Source organism: Panthera tigris, chromosome B4 (genome assembly GCF_018350195.1).
Source record: "Panthera tigris isolate Pti1 chromosome B4, P.tigris_Pti1_mat1.1, whole genome shotgun sequence".
Classification (NCBI taxonomy): domain Eukaryota; kingdom Metazoa; phylum Chordata; class Mammalia; order Carnivora; family Felidae; genus Panthera; species Panthera tigris.
In genome coordinates, this window is record NC_056666.1 from 137,164,016 (window position 1) to 137,182,047 (window position 18,032).

Sequence of the window (18,032 nt, forward strand, 5' to 3'; positions counted from 1 at the left end):
CCGGCCAGTGAAATAGGAGTCCTGTGTGGAAAGCGGCAGCCCAGTCCTGGGCACCTGCTTAGCCATACTAGATTGTGTTTTCTGGGGTGGGGGAGGGTTGTTTTAAAATTAAACTCGGCACTAGGGGCTCCTGGGTGGCTCAGTCGGTTAAGCGTCCGACTTCGGCTCAGGTCACGATCTCACGGTTCGTGAGTTCGAGCCCCGCGTCGGGCTCTGTGCTGACGGCTCGAAGCCCGGAGCCTGCTTGGGATTCTGTGTCTCCCTCTCTCTCTGCTCCTCCCCCGCTCACGCTCTGCCTCTGTCTCTCAAAAATAAATAAATATTAAAGAAATGCATGAAATTAGACTCAGCACTAACACTTTGCTCAGATGCTGCTTTTCCACGTGGAGAAATGAAGGGGTAAGTTGACGGTCCCCTCACCACCCCACCCGGGGTCTGGTTTTCCCACCAGCCATCTACAAACCCCACCCGCCAGGGTGCTGCTCTGGTGTCCTGCCCCACCCCACCGTCACCTTCTAGAAGCTGTTCCCGTGATCGCCTTCACGCACGTGTGGAATTCAGCCTTCTTTCCGCCTCCAGCCAGCTCCTTGCCCTTCACACCCCAGGCTCCCAAGCAGAGGGAACCTTTCCCTGCAGAGCTGCCCCCCCCCCACCCCAGGTTGCCTGATGGCTTGTGAGCCAGGCCCCCACGTGGGTGTAACTCCCGAGGGCTCCCAAGGCAGCCAGCCGCCCACACCCCATTCCCTCGATTTGTCAAAGATCAAACTCAGGCCCTCACGTAGGATCGTATACTCCACGTGCAAGTCCCAACACAGCCCAGAATGTTGACTTGCAAATAAATACCATGAGTAAATCTGGAGGAGAGAGCTAGCCGGGCACAGAAAGACTGGAAAAATGTCAGGAGGCCTTCGCAACGCGCTCTGTGTTTACCAGTAAACAGAGCCCATCTGGGCCAGCGGGCCCCGGACTTTGGGCTTTCCAAACCAACAATGTTTTAAACGGCTTTGGGGACTGACAGGGGGGCGGCTCTTGTCCTCGGCTCAGGTCGTGATCTCACGGTTCGTGAGTTCCAGCCCCGCAACGGGCCCTGCGCGGATGGTGAGGAGCCTGTTTGGGATTCTGTCTCTCCTTCTCTCTGCCCCTCCCCTGCTTGTGGTCTCTCTCTCTCTCTCTCTCTCTCTCAAAATAAATAAATAAACTTTAAAAAGCGGGGGTGGCATTTTCAATAACAGCACAAGAGCGTAAAGGACATACTCTCAGGGACAAAAGGGCTATTTCTTTAAATTTTTTTTTTAATCTTTATTCATTTTTGAGAGAGAGACAGAGTGAGAGCAGGGGAAGGGCAGAGAGAGAGGAAGACTCAGAATCTGAAGCAGGCTCCAGGCTCCGAGCTGTCAGCACAGAGCCCGACGCGGGGCTCGAACCTACGAACCGCGAGATCGTGACCTGAGCCGAAGTCATGACGCTCCACCGACTGAGCCACCCAGGCGCCCCTAAAAAGGGCTATTTCTTTAAAGTGACTAGATGAAGCTTTACAGCAAACCCCATAATGCCCTTGCTTTGCTGCCCTGTCTTGTGCTGACCAGGAATATTTGGCAAACGTGGTCAGTCCCTGCAGAGGACTGGGGACTGTGGTCCACTTTCTCATTTTAGTGACAACCAAGGCCTAGAGATGCCCGTAGAACATCCTGGCTGTTCTCTTGCACATTTAGGGAGCCTCGTGCATCCCGGCCCCTGTGCCGGGTGAAGAGCTGCATCGGGCCAACCCCTGCATCGGGGAGCTCTCTCTCCGGAGGCTGGCAGCCGAAGCCGGTGGGGGAGGGGGGGGGGCCTGCACACTACTTGGGCTCCGGTCCATGCTGCCTCGACGAGCTGGAAGGACTCAGCTGTAAAAGCCAGATACCAGGGTAGACTTGAGGGTCCCAGGAGGGAGCAAAAAAAAAAAAAAAAAGAAAAAAAAAAAGGCACTCTGCCTGCTGTCGGAGAGGTTTGAGGGCCCAGGCGATGCCAGCTCACTGGGGTGGTGAGACAGGCAAGGGGAGGGGCACCTTTGTAGACAGTGCTAAACGAGACAAAAGCTACAGGGGAGGTGGGGGCAGCTTTGCGGGTGAGATGGAGGCCAAGCAGGCTTCCTGGAGGAGGTGACCCTTGGCAGAGCCCTCAGGCAGGTGGTCGCCAAATTTCGACTACTGCGACTCGCCTATCAGGTCCTGTGCCTGCGCTTCCTGCACACTCCCTCCTAATTCTCACCCCAGGGCCCACGGAGATAACCATCGCTGCCCCATTTTATAGACGAGGAAGTTCGGTCCAGAGGTCAGGTGATTCGTCCAAGGTTATGGTATGAGTAAAAGGTAGAGCCAGGTTGTGACTCTAGATCTGTTAGATTCCTTTTTTTATTTTAATTTTTTAATGTTTATTTATTTTGGAGAGGTGGGGAGGGGCAGAGAGAGAGAGGGAGACACAGAATCCGAAGCAGGCTCCGGGCTCCCAGCTGTCGGCACAGAGCCCGACGCGGGGCTCGAACCTACAAACGGTGAGTTCTTGACCTGAGCCGAAGTCGGACACTCCACCTCCTGAGCCCCCCAGGCGCCCGTAGATCTATTGGATTCCTAATGTCTGCTAGTTCCACGGGGGTTATCGGGGATGTCCGAGGCAGAGGCAGTGATGTGCATATATCCCTGTATTTGTAACGCATTTGTGTCCAACATCCCGTGTCTCGTGTCTGCACTCCTCCCCCTGACCCTGCCCACCCACGACAGTGTAATTCCCTACCGGACTCAGGTAATCGCGAGCCCCGTATCCGGCCGAGTGGAATATCCTCCATCAAGGAAATTCACCTATCCATCATGCTCTATGGCGAGGCTCCGACCTACTGGGTCACACGGGTCCTGAAGCTCCAAGCCCACTGCTCTAAACTGGACAAAAGACATCAGCGACCCGGCCCCCATCCTAAGGAGCCGAAGCCATCCGGGGAAGGCCTAGCGAGTGCCGCTGGGGAGGGAGAGGAGGGGGCAGCATCGCTGCCTCGGGCTTCTCAAGAACGACAGAGACAGATTGATCGGAGACAGAGACCCACGTTGAGGCGGAGCCTCTAGCAAAGCCAGCCGGTAAACGGCAGCCGGGACCGGTTCAGTAACGGCAATCGGTTAGCACGTATCATTTATTGTTTTTACAAATCTGACGGAATCGAGCCGAACTCCCCTCCCGGCCACGTCTGCGGGTCTTGGGTCATTTTCACTCTCTCCCCTTGAACGCGGCCCCTCTCTCCTGCCACGGACTTCCGCACATGCTCTGCCACCCCACGGTGCTGGGGCCGAGACCGATCCCTAATACCGTGTTCCTGCACCTGCCAGAGACAGCTGGGTTATCGGGCCAGGGGAGCGCTGGCTTCTGGACCAGACAGCCCACCGCTGGGGGTACCCTGGGGCTGGTGCAGATGGCAGAACGGATGTGGACTCTGACAGCCCGGTTCTTGCTCCCTCCTGGAGATCTCGGCCACACGATATCATTTCCGGCCCTTGGTTTCTTCATCTGTAAAACGGGGAGGAACCTAGCTGCCTCGTGGGACTGCTGTGAGTTCCATGCCTTAACGTGACAAGACTTCTTTATCTGGACCCGTGAGGCTTTGCCGTCATTACTAGGATGGCAGTCACGTACGTGCCCTCGGTCGGCCTCCCACCGAGGTCCGGCCACGGGCCACGGGGCAGCTCTGTCCCGGCCAACAGTGAACTCTCCCTTTCTCTGTGTTCCCCGCCCCCATCGATTTCCACCATCTGACCTGAGGGCAGGTTTCCAGGAGATCAGGGGCCACTGCCCTGGCTGATGACACTCCCAAGCACAAAGTCCGTCTCATCAGAGGCTTTGCAGATCAACAAAGGGCAAACAGGTGACCTGTAGAGGCCTCGGTTCCTGGAAAAGGGCTTACCTAAGCTGTAGGGCAAACAGACAGACCCTGGCCTGCACCCCCAGCCCCACTGGGGGTGCTCTCCCCCACAGGGCTTGGGGCCAGCAGTCAGGTCTCACATTCTCTCCAAACACAGGTGGCTGATAGCACCTTCTTACAAGTTCAGGGTCTAACCCACTGCCTGCATCAAGTGGCAGGAGACTCGTCCAGCTCCCTCCCCTCCCCCCCAATGCCCCAACACCCCGATTCTCCCCCCAGAAGCCAAGGGGAGAGCCTCGACATCTCTGGTGAGATCAGGCAAGTTGGTACATCCAGGAGCGGCTCACCAGGTGTGGGTTCCGCAGACCCACCTCCTAACCTGGGCTCTGCAACTGGCCTATGTGACAAGGGACTTCTCTTGTGCCTTGGCCTCCCGGTTGTAATGTGGGCACAATAATAAGTTATGTCTCTGAACATCTTTAAGATTAGAAACTGTGAGTAGGAATGCTAAAACAGGGGCACCTGGGTGGCTCAGTGGTTAAGCGTCCGACTTCGGCTCAGGTCGTGATCTCATGGTCCGTGGGTTCGAGCCCCGCGTCGGGCTCTGTGCTGACAGCTCGGAGCCCGGAGCCTGCTTCGGATGCTGTGTCTCCCTCTCTCTCTGCCCCTTCCCCACTCACACTCTGTCTCTGTCTCTCAAAAATAAATCAACATTAAAAACATTTTTTAAAAAAAGCAAGAAATGCTAAAACAGCATCAGCACCAAAGAGAAGCTGTGTACCCCCAACACTCCTAGTATTTAGTGAGGCTCCAGAGGGACTCAGGTGGGGCTCAGACACATTGGCAAGGGCATTAACGTGTCTCTGAAGATACAGATTTCTGCTCAGTCCTGCAAAGGAAGCCGTCTCCGTTCTGTTGCATGGCTCACATTCTGCGACACTGGTGGTAAGCAGAGAGGGAGGGAGAGACTTCCAAGAGCTGGGGGCTGTATCCTTTGTGACAGTTTCTCCTATGGGGGATGTGTGTGACGGGTTCTTCGTGGCAAACAGGAACCCACACCCCTGCCCCCATGCTTGGAGCTGTTTCATGGAGCTGTTTGTACCTGGGGGGAGGGAGGGAAGGGGAAGCTGTTGTTCAGAAGCGACAACTCGGTTCAAAAGTGACAACTTCGAACACAGGCATGAAAAACAGGTTTTGTCTCCCTAAAACCTTGGGAGCCCCAAGAATATAATTTCTCCATGTCTGCCAGGTGTAAACGCTACTCTGTTGAGCTCGGCTTCCTTTGTCCTCACCGGAAACGAGTTTTCACCAGGTCTTTCCAGCTGCCTGGTTGACCGGGGCTTATGGCAGACCATCACAGCGGATCTGGGAAGACAGGCCAACACCCCTGCATTTGGATTCTCGGTTTTTCACAGCCTGGGATCTGGAGCGTGTCAGGTGACGTCTTTGAACTTGGCTGTCCTCGTGAGGACATGAGCTCTGTACTTCCCTCACCGCTATATCCATGACACCCAGCGCTGTGTGGCTCCTAGCTGCGTTGGTAATAAAAGTTGGGCTTGTCGCTCTGAGAGCGGGAAGGTTATGTGGGTGTCTGCAGGGCGGGGCAAAGTTCACCACACCTAGGGGCCCATCAACACGGGTGAGTTGAAGAGACGTCTGGGAAAGGGCCAGGTACGGCCTGGGCTCCAGAGTCTCTGCGGAATGCGGGGATTTGTTCGGAGCTGGGTATCCTGCCCTGCGCAGGTCCTCCTGGGCGCTCGCCGCTACAAATAGAACAGTGGCAGGAGCAGCGGGAGGGCAGGGAGGGAAGCTGGCATAGCACACATTTCGTTCCCAAGGGAGGGGAGCGCTGATGCGCTGGCACCGGGGGCTTTGTGCATTCCGTGCGTCGCCGCGCAAACAGAGCAGCTTTGCGGCTCTCTCCCCTGCTCCTCGTCATTGGCTGCCGGGCCGCGACCTCCCCCTGCGCTGGCAGAGGCCCAGCGCCTTGGCTGGGCACAAAGTCAGCCCCTCACCCCCGACGCACGGCGGGAGGGGGCACGGCTCTCCCTCAGTCCGGGTGCGGGTGCGGGTGCGGGTGCGGGGCGGGTGGTCGGGGTCGACAGCGCTTCTCCACGCTGTCCCCGCTGCCCTTCACCCTTCTCTGTCCCCCGCCCGCCGGGGCACCTCCGCCACCTGTTGACGCGTCCTCCCAGCTCGTGTTCTCTTTCTCCTTCTGTTGAATCCTGGGGTCCTCGGGACTGGTGCTTCCCCGCCCGCCCCCCTCCCACCCCGGGCACCCCGAGACTCCAGGGCGCTCGCGCCTCGGCCCGGGCCTAGACCGGCTCGGCGGCGGAGGCCAGGGCTCCCGAGGGAGGAGGAGGGGCCTCGCCAGCGTGGCCCGGGCGCCGGGCGGGAACCTCCAGGGTCCCGCGGCCTCGCGCCGGCCCCCGCCGCGACTGCGGCCCCACCCGGCGCGCGGGCCCGGACGCGCGCCTACCCCCAGGCGCACGCGCTGTCCCCCCCCCCCCCCGTGGCGCGGGACCCGCCCGCCCGGTGACCCCGGCCTCAGTTTCCCCACCGGGGCGGCCGCCGCCGGGCACGAGGTGGGAGTCTCCGGGGCCGCGGCCCCGCCTCCGACCCGGCGGGCAGCCAATCGGGCGCCGCCGCCAGGGGGGTGTGTCCCGCCCGGGGCAAGGCCGGGGGCCCGGGGCGGGGCGGGGCTTCCGGGGGCCACCCGCGCGAGCCGCCCGCGCAGCCGGGCCGGGGCGGGGGGCCGAGGGGCGGCGCGTGCCGCGGGGGGCGCGGCTGGCACGGGCCCGGGGAGGCGGCGCCGGGCATGGGCAGGGGACGCGGCGGCCCCACGGCGCGGGCAGCGGGCGGCGGGGGCGGAGGCGGCGGCAGCTAGCGCCCTGCCCGGCGCCGCCTCCCTCGGCGCGCTCGCCCGGCGGGACCCGCGGGCGGCGGACCGGCCCCAGGTGCTCGGGGGCGGGCGGGCACGCGCGCGCGCGCGGGGGGTCCGCGGACCGGGCCTCCCCTTCTCGGGACCCGGAGCGGCGGCGGCCAGGGGAGGGGCCGGGCCGGGCGGCGCATGCGCGGGACCCGGGGGCGCGGGCCGAGCGCGCTGGGTCCGCCGCTGGGGATCCCCGGGGCCCGGGGTGGGGGGGCCGCCCCCTGCCCGGCCTCGCTCCGAGCGCCCGGGGCCCCGGAGACGCCGTGTCCGCAGGTTGTCCCGCGGGAGGGAAGGCCCCCCGGGCGGGGGCCTCGGGCGCGCCCTCCCCTCGGCGCTGTCGAGTCGGGGCGTCACCGACTGGGGGCGTCACCCGAGGCCCCCGGGGTCCCCGGGGCTGGGTAGCCGCAGGCCGCGACCCCGGGACCCCCGAGGCGGCGCGCCCGGCGGCTGCGGGCGGACGGGAGAAACTCGCCCGCGGAGCGGCTTGGAGTCGCTGCCGCACTTTGCGCCCCGGCGCAGGCGGCGCCCCGGCCGGTCGGGACGAGCCCAGGGCAGCGGCGCCGCGCCACGTTTCTCCCGAGCCCGGCCCTGCGGGGCCGGCGCGCCGCTTCCGCGCCCCGGTCTCCCCGCGTCCCGGCCGCGCGGCCCCGGGGGAGGGAGTGCGGGGGGTGCGGGCCGGAAGCCGGGCTCTGTCCCCACGCCGAGCCGGGACGGCCGACTGCGTGCCCGTGCTTTCCTCGCCTTCTTAAGTCGAGAGGAGGCACGGCGTGCCCCAATGTCAGTGTCAAACGTCTCTCTAAGAAAAGTCCACGGTGGTGTAACGTCTCGGATTTGGCGGGGCGCCCCGGGCCCTTCGGGGCTGCGCGCCCGCCCCAGCCCCGGCTCCCCCCGCTCCCCTCCCCAAACCGGGGAGCCCCCCTCCTCTCCCGGGGCCGCCTGGGAAAGGGCGCGCGGGGCGGGGGGCACAGGGTTTTCCACTGCTGCCCGAGTAGGGTCACGGTGACTTTCCTCTTCCAAGGTGGTGGAGAGTTGGGGAGAATCCAGAGGACACACCGTCATCATTTCCTCCTTTACCTTCTTGCTGCCGAGGCTGCCTTGAAAGGCTCTGCCTCCCTGAAGGAACCGCTCCCGGTGACCCAGGCTCAGCACTAAGACGCTGTCATCACAGGTAAATAGAAGGTTTGATTGGCTCGTGTTTCCAGACCGACATGTTTAAGTGTTTACTTCGGGGTTGCCCTACACGCTGGCCATCCGGGGGTTAATTATTACTCAGTGGTGCAAAGTTGGGGGTATGTTTTGCGAGCTTTGAAAGTAAGATAAATGTGGGCCGTGCTCAGTTGCCGGTTTTTGGGTTTGTTTCACTGGGAGTTTCATTCCCTTATAGCAGCTCGGTTCCATGTGATATGAAACCCGGCGGTGGAACTGTTAAGAAATGTTATTCCTTGACAGACTGTGCAGTGACAGGTGCTGACGAGTACTGAACCCCAAACGTGCTGGCCCCTCGCCGTGTTCAGGCTGCTTTGAATATCAGGCAGGTAGCTTGCTGGGGTGGCGACTCCGGCCTGGAACCGTCATCACACAGGACAGGCACAGCCGGGAGCAGACACGATTCTTTCTGTGCAACTCTGAAGCAAAAGCAGGTTCACCCACGGTTGAGAAAATGTCTTTCTCTTTTCTCAGATCTTAGACATATCATAAGAGATGTCCCATAATCGTGAAATAGTTTCTACCGGCTCATGTCTGTCAGGCTCGTAAGCAGATTTTTAAACGTTGTGCGTGAGCGAGAGAGGCTGAGAGGAGAGGAAAGGCGTGTTTCTTCGATAGAAACCACTTTGTCATCGGCTTCCGTTTCATTGACTATTGGGCGAGGAGAGATCTTGCCGTGTGAAATAAATGTTTCTGCTTCATCATTTTGAATGTCCGTATACTATTCCATTGTGCTTAGGTACAGCCACTGTTTAGCCAGTCCCTTAATGTGTGTGTGTCTATATATTATGGTGTGTAATATGTATATATTATTCATTCCACAAATATTTACTGAGTAGCTGCTATGGGCTAATGCGTTCAGTATTGAGCAAAAACAACCATAGATCTGCTCGTGAAGCTGATTTTTATGCCAGAATACAAAAAAGAAAGTTGGAGATTGCCCTCCTCATTCTAAAAGATGATTCTGGGGAGTCTGGAGAGAGAAACCATTTTTGCCAAAACATCTGACTGTTTGGTTGCTGGTCAACCGGTGATCTCTTTCCTGCATGCAATGAGCAAGTGTGTACCTATGACAAATATTCTTTAAGTAGTCCTTAAAAATAAAAAAAAAATGTTGGGGTGCCTGTGTGGCTCTGTCAGCTAAAGGTCTGACTCCTGATTTCGGCTCAGGTCATGATCTCACGGTTCACGGGATCAAGCCCCGCATGGGGCTCTCTGCTGACAGCACCAAGCCTGCTTGGAATTCTCTCCTCTTCTCCCCTGTTCATGCACACGCGCTCTCTCTCTCAAAATAAATAAATAAGCATTGTAAAAAATTAATTAACTAAATGCTTCTTTGCTTAGTGCAAACACATTATAAACACACCAAATCCTCTTTTCTTCCTCTCCCACAGTCTCTGCGCCTGAATATTCTTAAAGGTGCCTCACCTTCCAAGTGCCTGGTGATTTTGTTGAACATTTCAACTAATTTTGCTGCAGTGCAGGGAGAGGGTGTGGCCTGTGTAGTTTCTGCCTTTTCTTTTTTCTAATTTTTTTTTTTAATTTTAAGTGAAAACAATTTTTTTTTTAATTTGAGGACCTCTCAATTTTATTTCTGTTTTTGGTGGCTTGATACCGAATCCCTCTTTCGAGTGTTCCACAAACGTTTCAAAGAAAGGCATAGTTTCTGCGTGGGGCGTGGACATTGCCTGCGTCTGTTACTTAAACCTGGTTATTGACGTGGAACAAGTGGGTTCACCTCCAAGGCCATGTCACGTGGCTAGGGAAACCTAGGGGATGAACTTTAATTTCCAACTTGGTATTAACATAGTTTTAAGGTAAGAAACCAAAAAGGATGTCCCAGTGGACCGTGTTTGAAAGAACCTGTTTCTTTTCCCAAGGATTTCTTTTTTATATTATTTATTTATTTATTTGGGTGGGGGGGGGAGAGGGGTAGAGGGAGAGAGAGAGAGAGAGAGAGAGAGAGGGAGAATCTGAAGCAGGCTCCACGCTCAGTGTGGAGCCCCATGCGGGGCTCCATCTCATAACCGTGAGATCGTGACCTGAGCCGAAATCAAGAGTCGTACGCTCGACCAGGCGCCCCTTCCAAGCATTTCTAATGCTGACATGCCGTGACCTTCTGGAAAAGAGCACGGGCGTGCGAGTTTTCCAGCTGGTCCTACGGATAATCAGACATGACGTGGTCTGATTGTTGTTGTTCCGGGGAGGTGTGTTTGTTCTTTGCCTCTGGAGTATCTACTTATGTAACGTCGTGTAGGGGTGATATTGCGACGTCTGGAAGAGGGTATACACTCCGAAAAGGGAAGAATTTACTCCCTACTGGGTCAGCCCCGTTATAATTATTTTTGTGGTGGAGCGGCGTTTGTTCTGAGCTTGTCGTGCAGTTTCCGCAAAAGTATTTGAGCATTTTGGTTGGCATCAGGTTGCTGCTGGGCACGGTGGAAATGCCTTAGCTCGTTAATCATGTTAGGTCATCAATTTGGATTCTTGCTCCTCGGCTGCTGCCTGCCAGGCCCGGGGTCTTCGTCCACCTGTCTGGACGGCCCTTGCCTCATCAGAAAATGGAATTCTTTTCCGCTTCACCTGTCGGAAGGGTTGGGACGCTCACAGGTGGTGGCTTACGGGAAGATTCTTTGTAAAGTATCGACAAGTGTGCAGAGCCCCGGAGGGGTCTTAGGAGGAATTTCTCAGTAGGTAGACGAGTCCCACATCAGTGAGAACAACCGTCACAAGCATTTTTGTGCTTTCTCTGAACGTGGCCGCGCCCTCACGTTTCTGGTGCTGATGCGTTTTGCATTGGCCCTTACTCCGCTGTACGTGGGTCGTGCAAAGGTCTGTTCCTCATCCTTGGAGGGTGAAATCCTCCCGGATGTGGGCACGACTTCGTTGGGCAGCCCCCTCGGTGCTGCAGACAGCAGGCCTGCCTCCCGCCCCCCCCCCTTGACGTTTTGCAGCTTTCCCCCCGCCCCCCAAAGTGGGATGGCCGGACCACCCTCTCTCCCCCGACGAGACGGGTGTCACCGCACCCATGCTGGGCCGCCACGTGCTGTGTCCTCCGCATCCCTATTATAAAGCCGTAGTTGCAGTTGAAATGATTCTGCCCCCGCTCATCGCTAGGTCTGGGGTATGTCAGGTATTCGATAGACCTTTTATGAGATCGGCCCGAGAGTCTAATTAAATAGAACACGATTTCTTTCTGCAAGGTCATGGATTCAGATGCCAAACAACTGACTTATTAGGCAAGGGGTATGTTTACACCCGTGTGGGGTGGGGAGTGCTCATCTCTAAGAGGGCAGGAGTCCCTGCGGGGGGAAGAAAGGCACAGGAGGAATTGGAGAAAACCCTGGCTACCTGCCCGTGTGTTCCGGGACGCTGTGCTCACCTGCCTGCTTCTAGTTTGCTCTGTTTTCAGGGATTTGTAAGTAAAGAGGAGGGACAGTTTCACATCTGATCTGCATGCTTCACGCTTTCGCTTAGAGACCACAAGTCAACCTTTAGGAAAGCATCACTTTGAATTGTCCAAGTTAGGAAAGCAAATGCAGGATGACTCATTGCCTCAAAGACTACGAAGCTGCATGTGAACGATTTGAAACTATAATACACTTAAGTGAATGGGACACCGTAGTTCCCTTTTTTTTGTTGTTTGTTTTTCATTTTTACGTGTGGGGGAGGCCCCGCGTTTTCTTGCAGCCACTTGTAACTGAATAAGCCTGTGGTGATGTGATAACCACACTGAGGTGACAAATTGCCAAGCTCCAGTAAAACGGACCCAGTCATTTAGAAGTTGACCCGTGGATACATCCCGGTCTGAAATATCCTAAGACGTCAGTTGTCGGCCTTAACTGACTACTTAAACACATGCTTAACAATTAAGCAACGCGGCTCGTAAGACACAGGATTGAAGAATCTACATGCCACCAAATCTTGATGATCTGAGAGCAGGTTTTCTTCTATTACCTGTATGTTAAATGGGGCGTTTTTTGCCAGGAGAACTTTTTGAAGCATCTCAGGCAGCTTTCATCATTGGACAAGTTGACATCCGTTAGGGTACCTCCACGCGGAGCACACTCCCCCCGTCTTGGAGGGTGAGGAAATTTGATAAATTCGACGGTCTCCTTTGGCTCGTTTTCCAGGACAGCATATGGCACCTGGGTCAGAGTCCTATTCACTCACTGTCCACTTACTTTCCATTTTAAGTTTATTTATTTATTTGAGAGAGAGAGAGAGAGAGAGACAGAGAGAGAGAGAGAATCTCAAGCAGGCTCCACGCTCAGCACCAAGCCTGACGTGGGGTTCGATCCCACGACCCTGAGATCGTGATCTGAGCCGAAATCAAGAGTCAGGCACTCGACCGACTGAGCCATCCAGGCGCCCCGGGAAGACATTCTATCTTGTGGTACTTCCGAGACCAGGAAAGTAAACCTAATCCGTTCTCCTCAGGGAGGAGTCCTGGAGGGGACGGGACGAGTAGCTGAGAAACAGGTTCGGCCGTGGGAGGATGCTGACCGCACGCGCCTCGTGGGGAGCCGTGCCCTGGGAAGAAGGCTTTGGAAAAGAAGAAGTGTGAGGAGAAAGGTATTGAGTGTGTAGCAGCATCTGAAGGTAGTGTTCCTTGGGCGAAAAGACCAGTGTAAACAGGGTTAAAAGAACTCGCGTGCCAGGCCACGAGAAAAGGACACGGGCGCAGACGTTGGAGCACTGCCCCAGCGCCGAGAAAGAAGGTTCTAGATGCGGGAGGAGGGTCAAGTGAAGGGATAGGGGTCCCGGGAGAGCCGGGAAGCTCACACAGCTGGAGCCGCCGGTAGAAACCACCCCAAAGAGGAAGATCCGACGCTGGCAAGGTCCCCGCCTCGGTGTGTGAGTCCAGGGGGGAGAGGGCGTTCAGCAGGATGTCCATACGACGAGAGGGGAAAAGGTGGTACTTTGTTTTCACCCCAGAGCCCGAAAATGATGGGCCTTCTTCTGCTCCGTTCTCTAGCTTAGATGAATCCAGCCAAGTTAGCTTTTCACATCTGGGTCAGAAATCTACATGAAGGTGAATTTTTTTTCAATTTTTTTTTTGAAAAAATTAAATTTTTAAAAATTTTTAAATTTTTTAATGTTTATTTATTTTTGACAGAGAGAGAGAGAGAGAGAGACAGACAGACAGAACATGAGCGGGGGAGGGGCAGAGAGAGAGGGAGACATAGAATCCGAAGCAGGCTCCAGGATCCGAGCTGTCAGCACAAAGCCCGACGCGGGGCTCAAACTCACAACCATGAGATCATGACCTGAGCCGAAGTCGGACGCTCAACGACCGAGCCACCCAGGCGCCCCAACATGAAGGTGAATTTTTAACCACATTCAAGGACACATTCAAGGACAGCTGGTAGTCTTTCATTCTCACAGAGGCACAGGACAGTAAAGGAGCCAGAGTCTAGAAGGAAGAAGCTAAGCCAGGAAAGCAGACACATCCGTGGCTGATTCACACACTGAGACCAGCAGAGGCAGGGGAAGCGCTCAGCCACAGTGCATTCAGAGGTGGGCTTTCCAGGTTTGCGGAAGCCACGCTCTAGAAAGTATTCCGGAAAGATCCATGGCCAGATACGGTATCAGAACTGGCACCTCCTCTGAGAACAAAGTCTCAGAGGGACAAGAGCAAGAACCAAAACTTAGAACTCGGTAAAGGAGTTGCTTTTAAGGGATGAGAAGTGAAATTCCAGCCGAGGTGTCAGCACACCATCCGCCTGTTGTTCCAAGACAGCTTCTGTCATCACGTTTGCTCACACAGAGCTGCGTGGCCCAGGGACCCGGGAAGCAGACGCTTGCTTTCTGGTCCTGGGCTTGTGCCCTCCGCAGAGCCCCGGGCGCCCCTCTCCGGGCTCCAGCAGTCAGTCTCCGCCGTTGCCTGGGGCGCCCGGCCTCGCCTCCCCCCTGGAGGCCCGTGCACTTGACCTCAGGTCCGACGTCCACCGGCCTCTGGACGTCACCCTGACCCTCCCGGGACCTCCCACCCAGACTGTCCAGCCCTTGCTCCTGGGCCGGCACACGGCCTCCCGGTGGGCCAATGGAGACGGGACGAGGGCAGGGTCCTGCCCTGTGGCTGTCCGCCTCGCACGGGCACATCTGGCCTGCCCCTCGGTTTCCCCAGTGACAAATGGGGTGACTCCCAGTGCTTTCCATGGGTGCTTGCAGCTGGCACATAGTAAGACGTCCGTAGGCGTTTCTTCACGCCTTCACGGCGTCACCTGTAGGCGTCACGCCGTCAACCGTAGGCGTCACGGTTTCTTCACGCCTTCACGGTGACTCACCCAGCCCTACTCACCTGCTCCCGTGGTGCATGGGAAGGCCCGGGCCTCACTCGCAGGGGCCGACATTGCTCCTGTACCCCCAGACCCTCTCACGCACCGAGGTTCCTCCTGTTGCCTGGGCTGCTCCGTTACCCCGGACCCTCAGCATCCCCCCTCGCCCCCGTGACCGCTGCCTGGAGATCTGAGCCTGAAGTTGCTTCCTCAGGGAAGCCTCTCTGAATTGCCTGCCCGGCTTGTATCCCTCTGATGTGAGCACTTCCGACGCCCGGTGCTTTTCCTCCAAAGCACGCACGCGTTACGGGTTCGCCGTCGTGGCGGCCTGATGACAGCCGCTGTCCCCGCCGGACGCGGACCCCAAAGCCCGGAGCCGTAGCTGCCTCGCTCTCCGTCAGCCCAGCGTCGCCCGGGACTGTGCTGCCGGCTCGGGCGGTGCCCCCCGAGTGAGCTGCGAGCCCCCGTGGGGCCGCTGAGATTCGCCGATGGTCCAAGCAGGTACCACCACCTTCAGGGAGCCTTCCGAGATCTTCCCCAGACCAGATACGAGAATTTTGTCCCTCGGGTATTCAGACCCTACGGCACTGGGAACCTCTCTGGTCTGATTCCGCCTTCACCACAGCAGCTGTTCGCTGAGTACTTCAGTCATTTATTTCTAAGCCTGAGCATTTATTCAGCAAATATTTACTGAGTGCTCACCTTGTGCCAGGCAGTGTTCTATGCGCTGAGGAAGCAGTGGAAAGACAACACGCACAGTCACCCTGAGAAAGCACTGCATTTCTGGACGAGTGGGGCTCCCAGGCTAAGAGGGGAGGCAGGGCCCAGAGCAAATAATGCCACAGTTTTAACAGTGGTCTGGATGGACGACTCGATAAATATTTGTCTTTAAAATTCAGAATACCCGGGGCACCTGGGTGGCTTAGTCAGTTAAATGTCAGACTTGATTTTGGCTCAGGTCATCATCTCCTGGTTCATGAGTTTGAGACCCATATGGGGCTCTATGCTGATAGCTCGGAGCCTGCTTGGGATTCTCTCTCTCTCTCTCTCTCTCTCTCTCTCTCTCTCTCTCCCTCTCCCCCTCCCCCTCCCCCTCCCCCTCCCCCTCCCCCTCCCTCCCTCCCTAGCTTGCTTGCTGTCTCAAAATAAATAAATAAACATTAAAACAAACATTTTTTAAATTCAGAACGTCCTTTCATTAAAGGAAGCAAGTCGAGAAAGAGGCGATTAATCGTGAACAAAAATGATCCAAGAGATTTCAGAACCCATTTTCGTTCTGGTTATTATCTTAAAGGCATTAAGTGCTCAGGTGAGATCCTTTTGACCCGCTTCGTTCTGCAGAATTTAGATCTGAGGTGAATATTAACTCTAATCATGCATCTAATGACCTATATGCAGGAAACACTGTACGTTCAGGTGCAGGGTCTGCCTTCTCTTTGCTGCCGAACTTCCAGCAGTAAAAGCAGATAAGCCCTCTGTGCAGTGAGTCTATCTTAATCCTGTGAGCATGGTAATTGCCTCCTGAAAGGCCAACTTGACAGGACAGGAGCTGGATTGTGTGCCGTTTGCTTGACACTGTTGGGTCTGATAGCAGTGAACCAACCGGGCAAATTATTCCCTGGACGAGTACAAGCCCCTTTCCCAGGATAATATACGATGAGTGATGTCAAGGCCTCCGAGGGCAGGCAGGCGTCTTGCTTCGTGGCTGCGGCGGTGGGGAGGGAGGTGGTGGTGTCCTGCCGGGGGCTGTCATGAGCCCTGTCACGTCAGGTGGGAGCAGACTGACTCCCCGAGGTGCCTGGGAGATCATCCCGGCCGCCTTCCTCCGTGGGTGTGATGATGTGTTGGGCTGGCTTCCAATACCAGACTGCCCTCTTTCTGTTAGGCTCCCCCCAGATCAGACAACCGAGATGCGTTTGAAGTCAGGTGTTTTTTTTTTTAATTGTTTTTTATATTTATTTTTTGAGAGAGAGACAGAAAGCAAGCTGGGGAGGGACAGAGAGAGAGAGAGGGTGGGGGAGACAGAATCTGAAGCAGGCTCCAGGCTCCAAGCTGTTGGCACAGAGCCTGATGCGGGGCTCGAACTCACCAACTGCGAGATCATGACCTGAGCCGAAGTCGGACGCTTAACCGACTGAGCCACCCAGGCGCCCCTGTTTTTTTAAGTCAGGTTTATTGAGGTATACTTTACATACAGTAAAATTCAACCTGTTCAGATGTACAGTTGTGTGAGGTTTTTAAAAAAATGTTTATTTTTGAGAGCGAGAGACAGAGCATAAACGGGGGAGGGGTAGAGAGAGAGGGAGACACAGAATCCAAAACAGGCTCCAGGCTCCAAGCTGTTGGCACAGAGCCCGATGCAGGGCTCGAACTCACCAACTGCGAGATCATGACCTGAGCCGAAGTCGGACGCTTAACTGACTGAGCCACCCAGGCACCCCTATGATTGTGTGAGTTTTGAATGTCATCTGTGGTCCCTGTTTCCTTGCTGGACACCAGCCAGAGGTGGTTCTTGGCATCTAGAGGCTTCACACATCCCTTCTCTCGTGGCCCCTTTACTGTCCAAATCGGCAACATGGGTTCAGTTGTCCTCACATCCGGAATCTCTCCGACGTCCCTTTCTGCCTCATCGCAGCCAGAGAGAGTTCTCTGCTTGTAAGGGCTCAGGAGACTCGAGTGGTCCTCCCCGAATGATCTGGGCCCATCTCCTCGGCCAGGGGTCTGTGCCTGTCTGCGTCCGTCTCCTCGAGCAGCTGTAACAAAGCACCACAGTCTGGGTGGCTTGAAACGACAGTTTATTCTCTGCAGTTCTGGGGGCAGGACGTCGGCCGTCCAGATGCCAGCGGGGCTGCTCCCCCATGAGGCTCGGGGCAGAACTTTCCTCACTTTCTCTCCTGGTGATGGCTGTCAGGCTTGGTGTGGTTTGGCTTGTAGACCCATCCCTCCAGTCTCTGCCTCTGTCACCACACGGTGGTCTCGGGGTGTGTGTGTGTGTGTGTGTGTGTGTGTGTGTGTGTGTGTGTGTGTCCAAATTCCCCCGTGACACCAGTCCTATTGGATCAAGGGCCCACCCCACTGCAGTGTGACCTCATCATAACTACATCTGCAAAGACCTTGTTTCTGATAAGGTCACATTCTGAAGTCCCGGAGGTGAGGTGGGGCGTGGGTCTGTCTTTTGGAGGGTGGCGGGCGGGGCACACATCACCCCCTGCAGAACCCTCGGTCACACCTGCAGAGCCCCCTTCTCCACGCAAGGCCACATCTCCATGGGCTCCGAGACTGGGGCTCCGCGTATCCATGGACCTCTTTGGGGGCCATTCTTTGGCCCCACGTCATAATCCTGCCTTCGTGGAATTCACGGTCTCTCCTGTTCATACTCGAATACGAGTGAGCTCTTTAGCGTCCAGCCCTGTCCACTAAAGATGTCTCTGGAACAGCAGACAGGAAAAGCTGGGGCCGGCGTTGTCGGTGCGTTAGGCACTTGGGGTAGGGCAGGTCACACAGACACAGGCGGGGAGAGTTTTAGGGGGACGTGTGTAACAGCGTGGTGAGTGGCCGGGCACGGTGGTTTCCTTCCTTCCCTCCACCTGGCTGATGCCCGGGAGAACCTTGTGCTGCCCTGCGGAGGGCATGAGCAGTGGATGCCTCTAGAGTATTGGGAGGTCACGGCCGCGTGGGACTCTCCCAGCCCTGTGTCCCTGTTTACAGCAAGGGAGGACACCCGAGTTGT

The 18,032-nt window shown here is 56.5% G+C and overlaps 2 protein-coding genes across 3 annotated transcripts in view; one reads left to right on the top strand and one right to left on the bottom strand.

The window, feature by feature from the left end:
• Positions 1-5,933: 5,933 nt before the first annotated feature.
• Positions 5,934-7,874, bottom strand: LOC122240545 (collagen alpha-1(I) chain-like). The gene is made up of 2 exons (XM_042993721.1): positions 7,186-7,874; positions 5,934-7,149 (listed from the first exon to the last, which is right to left on the bottom strand). Exons 1-2 carry the CDS (start codon positions 7,872-7,874, stop codon positions 5,934-5,936), a joined length of 1,905 nt encoding a protein of 634 aa, XP_042849655.1.
• The window catches only part of PPARA (peroxisome proliferator activated receptor alpha), a 67,219-nt gene continuing 56,005 nt past the window's right edge, over positions 6,819-18,032 (top strand). The window contains exons 1-2 of one of the 2 annotated variants that reach the window (XM_042993535.1): positions 6,819-6,840; positions 7,834-7,983. The gene's annotated coding sequence lies outside the window, so the exon portion shown is untranslated. Of the gene's footprint in view, positions 6,841-7,015; positions 7,089-7,833; positions 7,984-18,032 lie in introns of those variants that run through there. The other variant, XM_042993536.1, reaches the window with a different exon arrangement.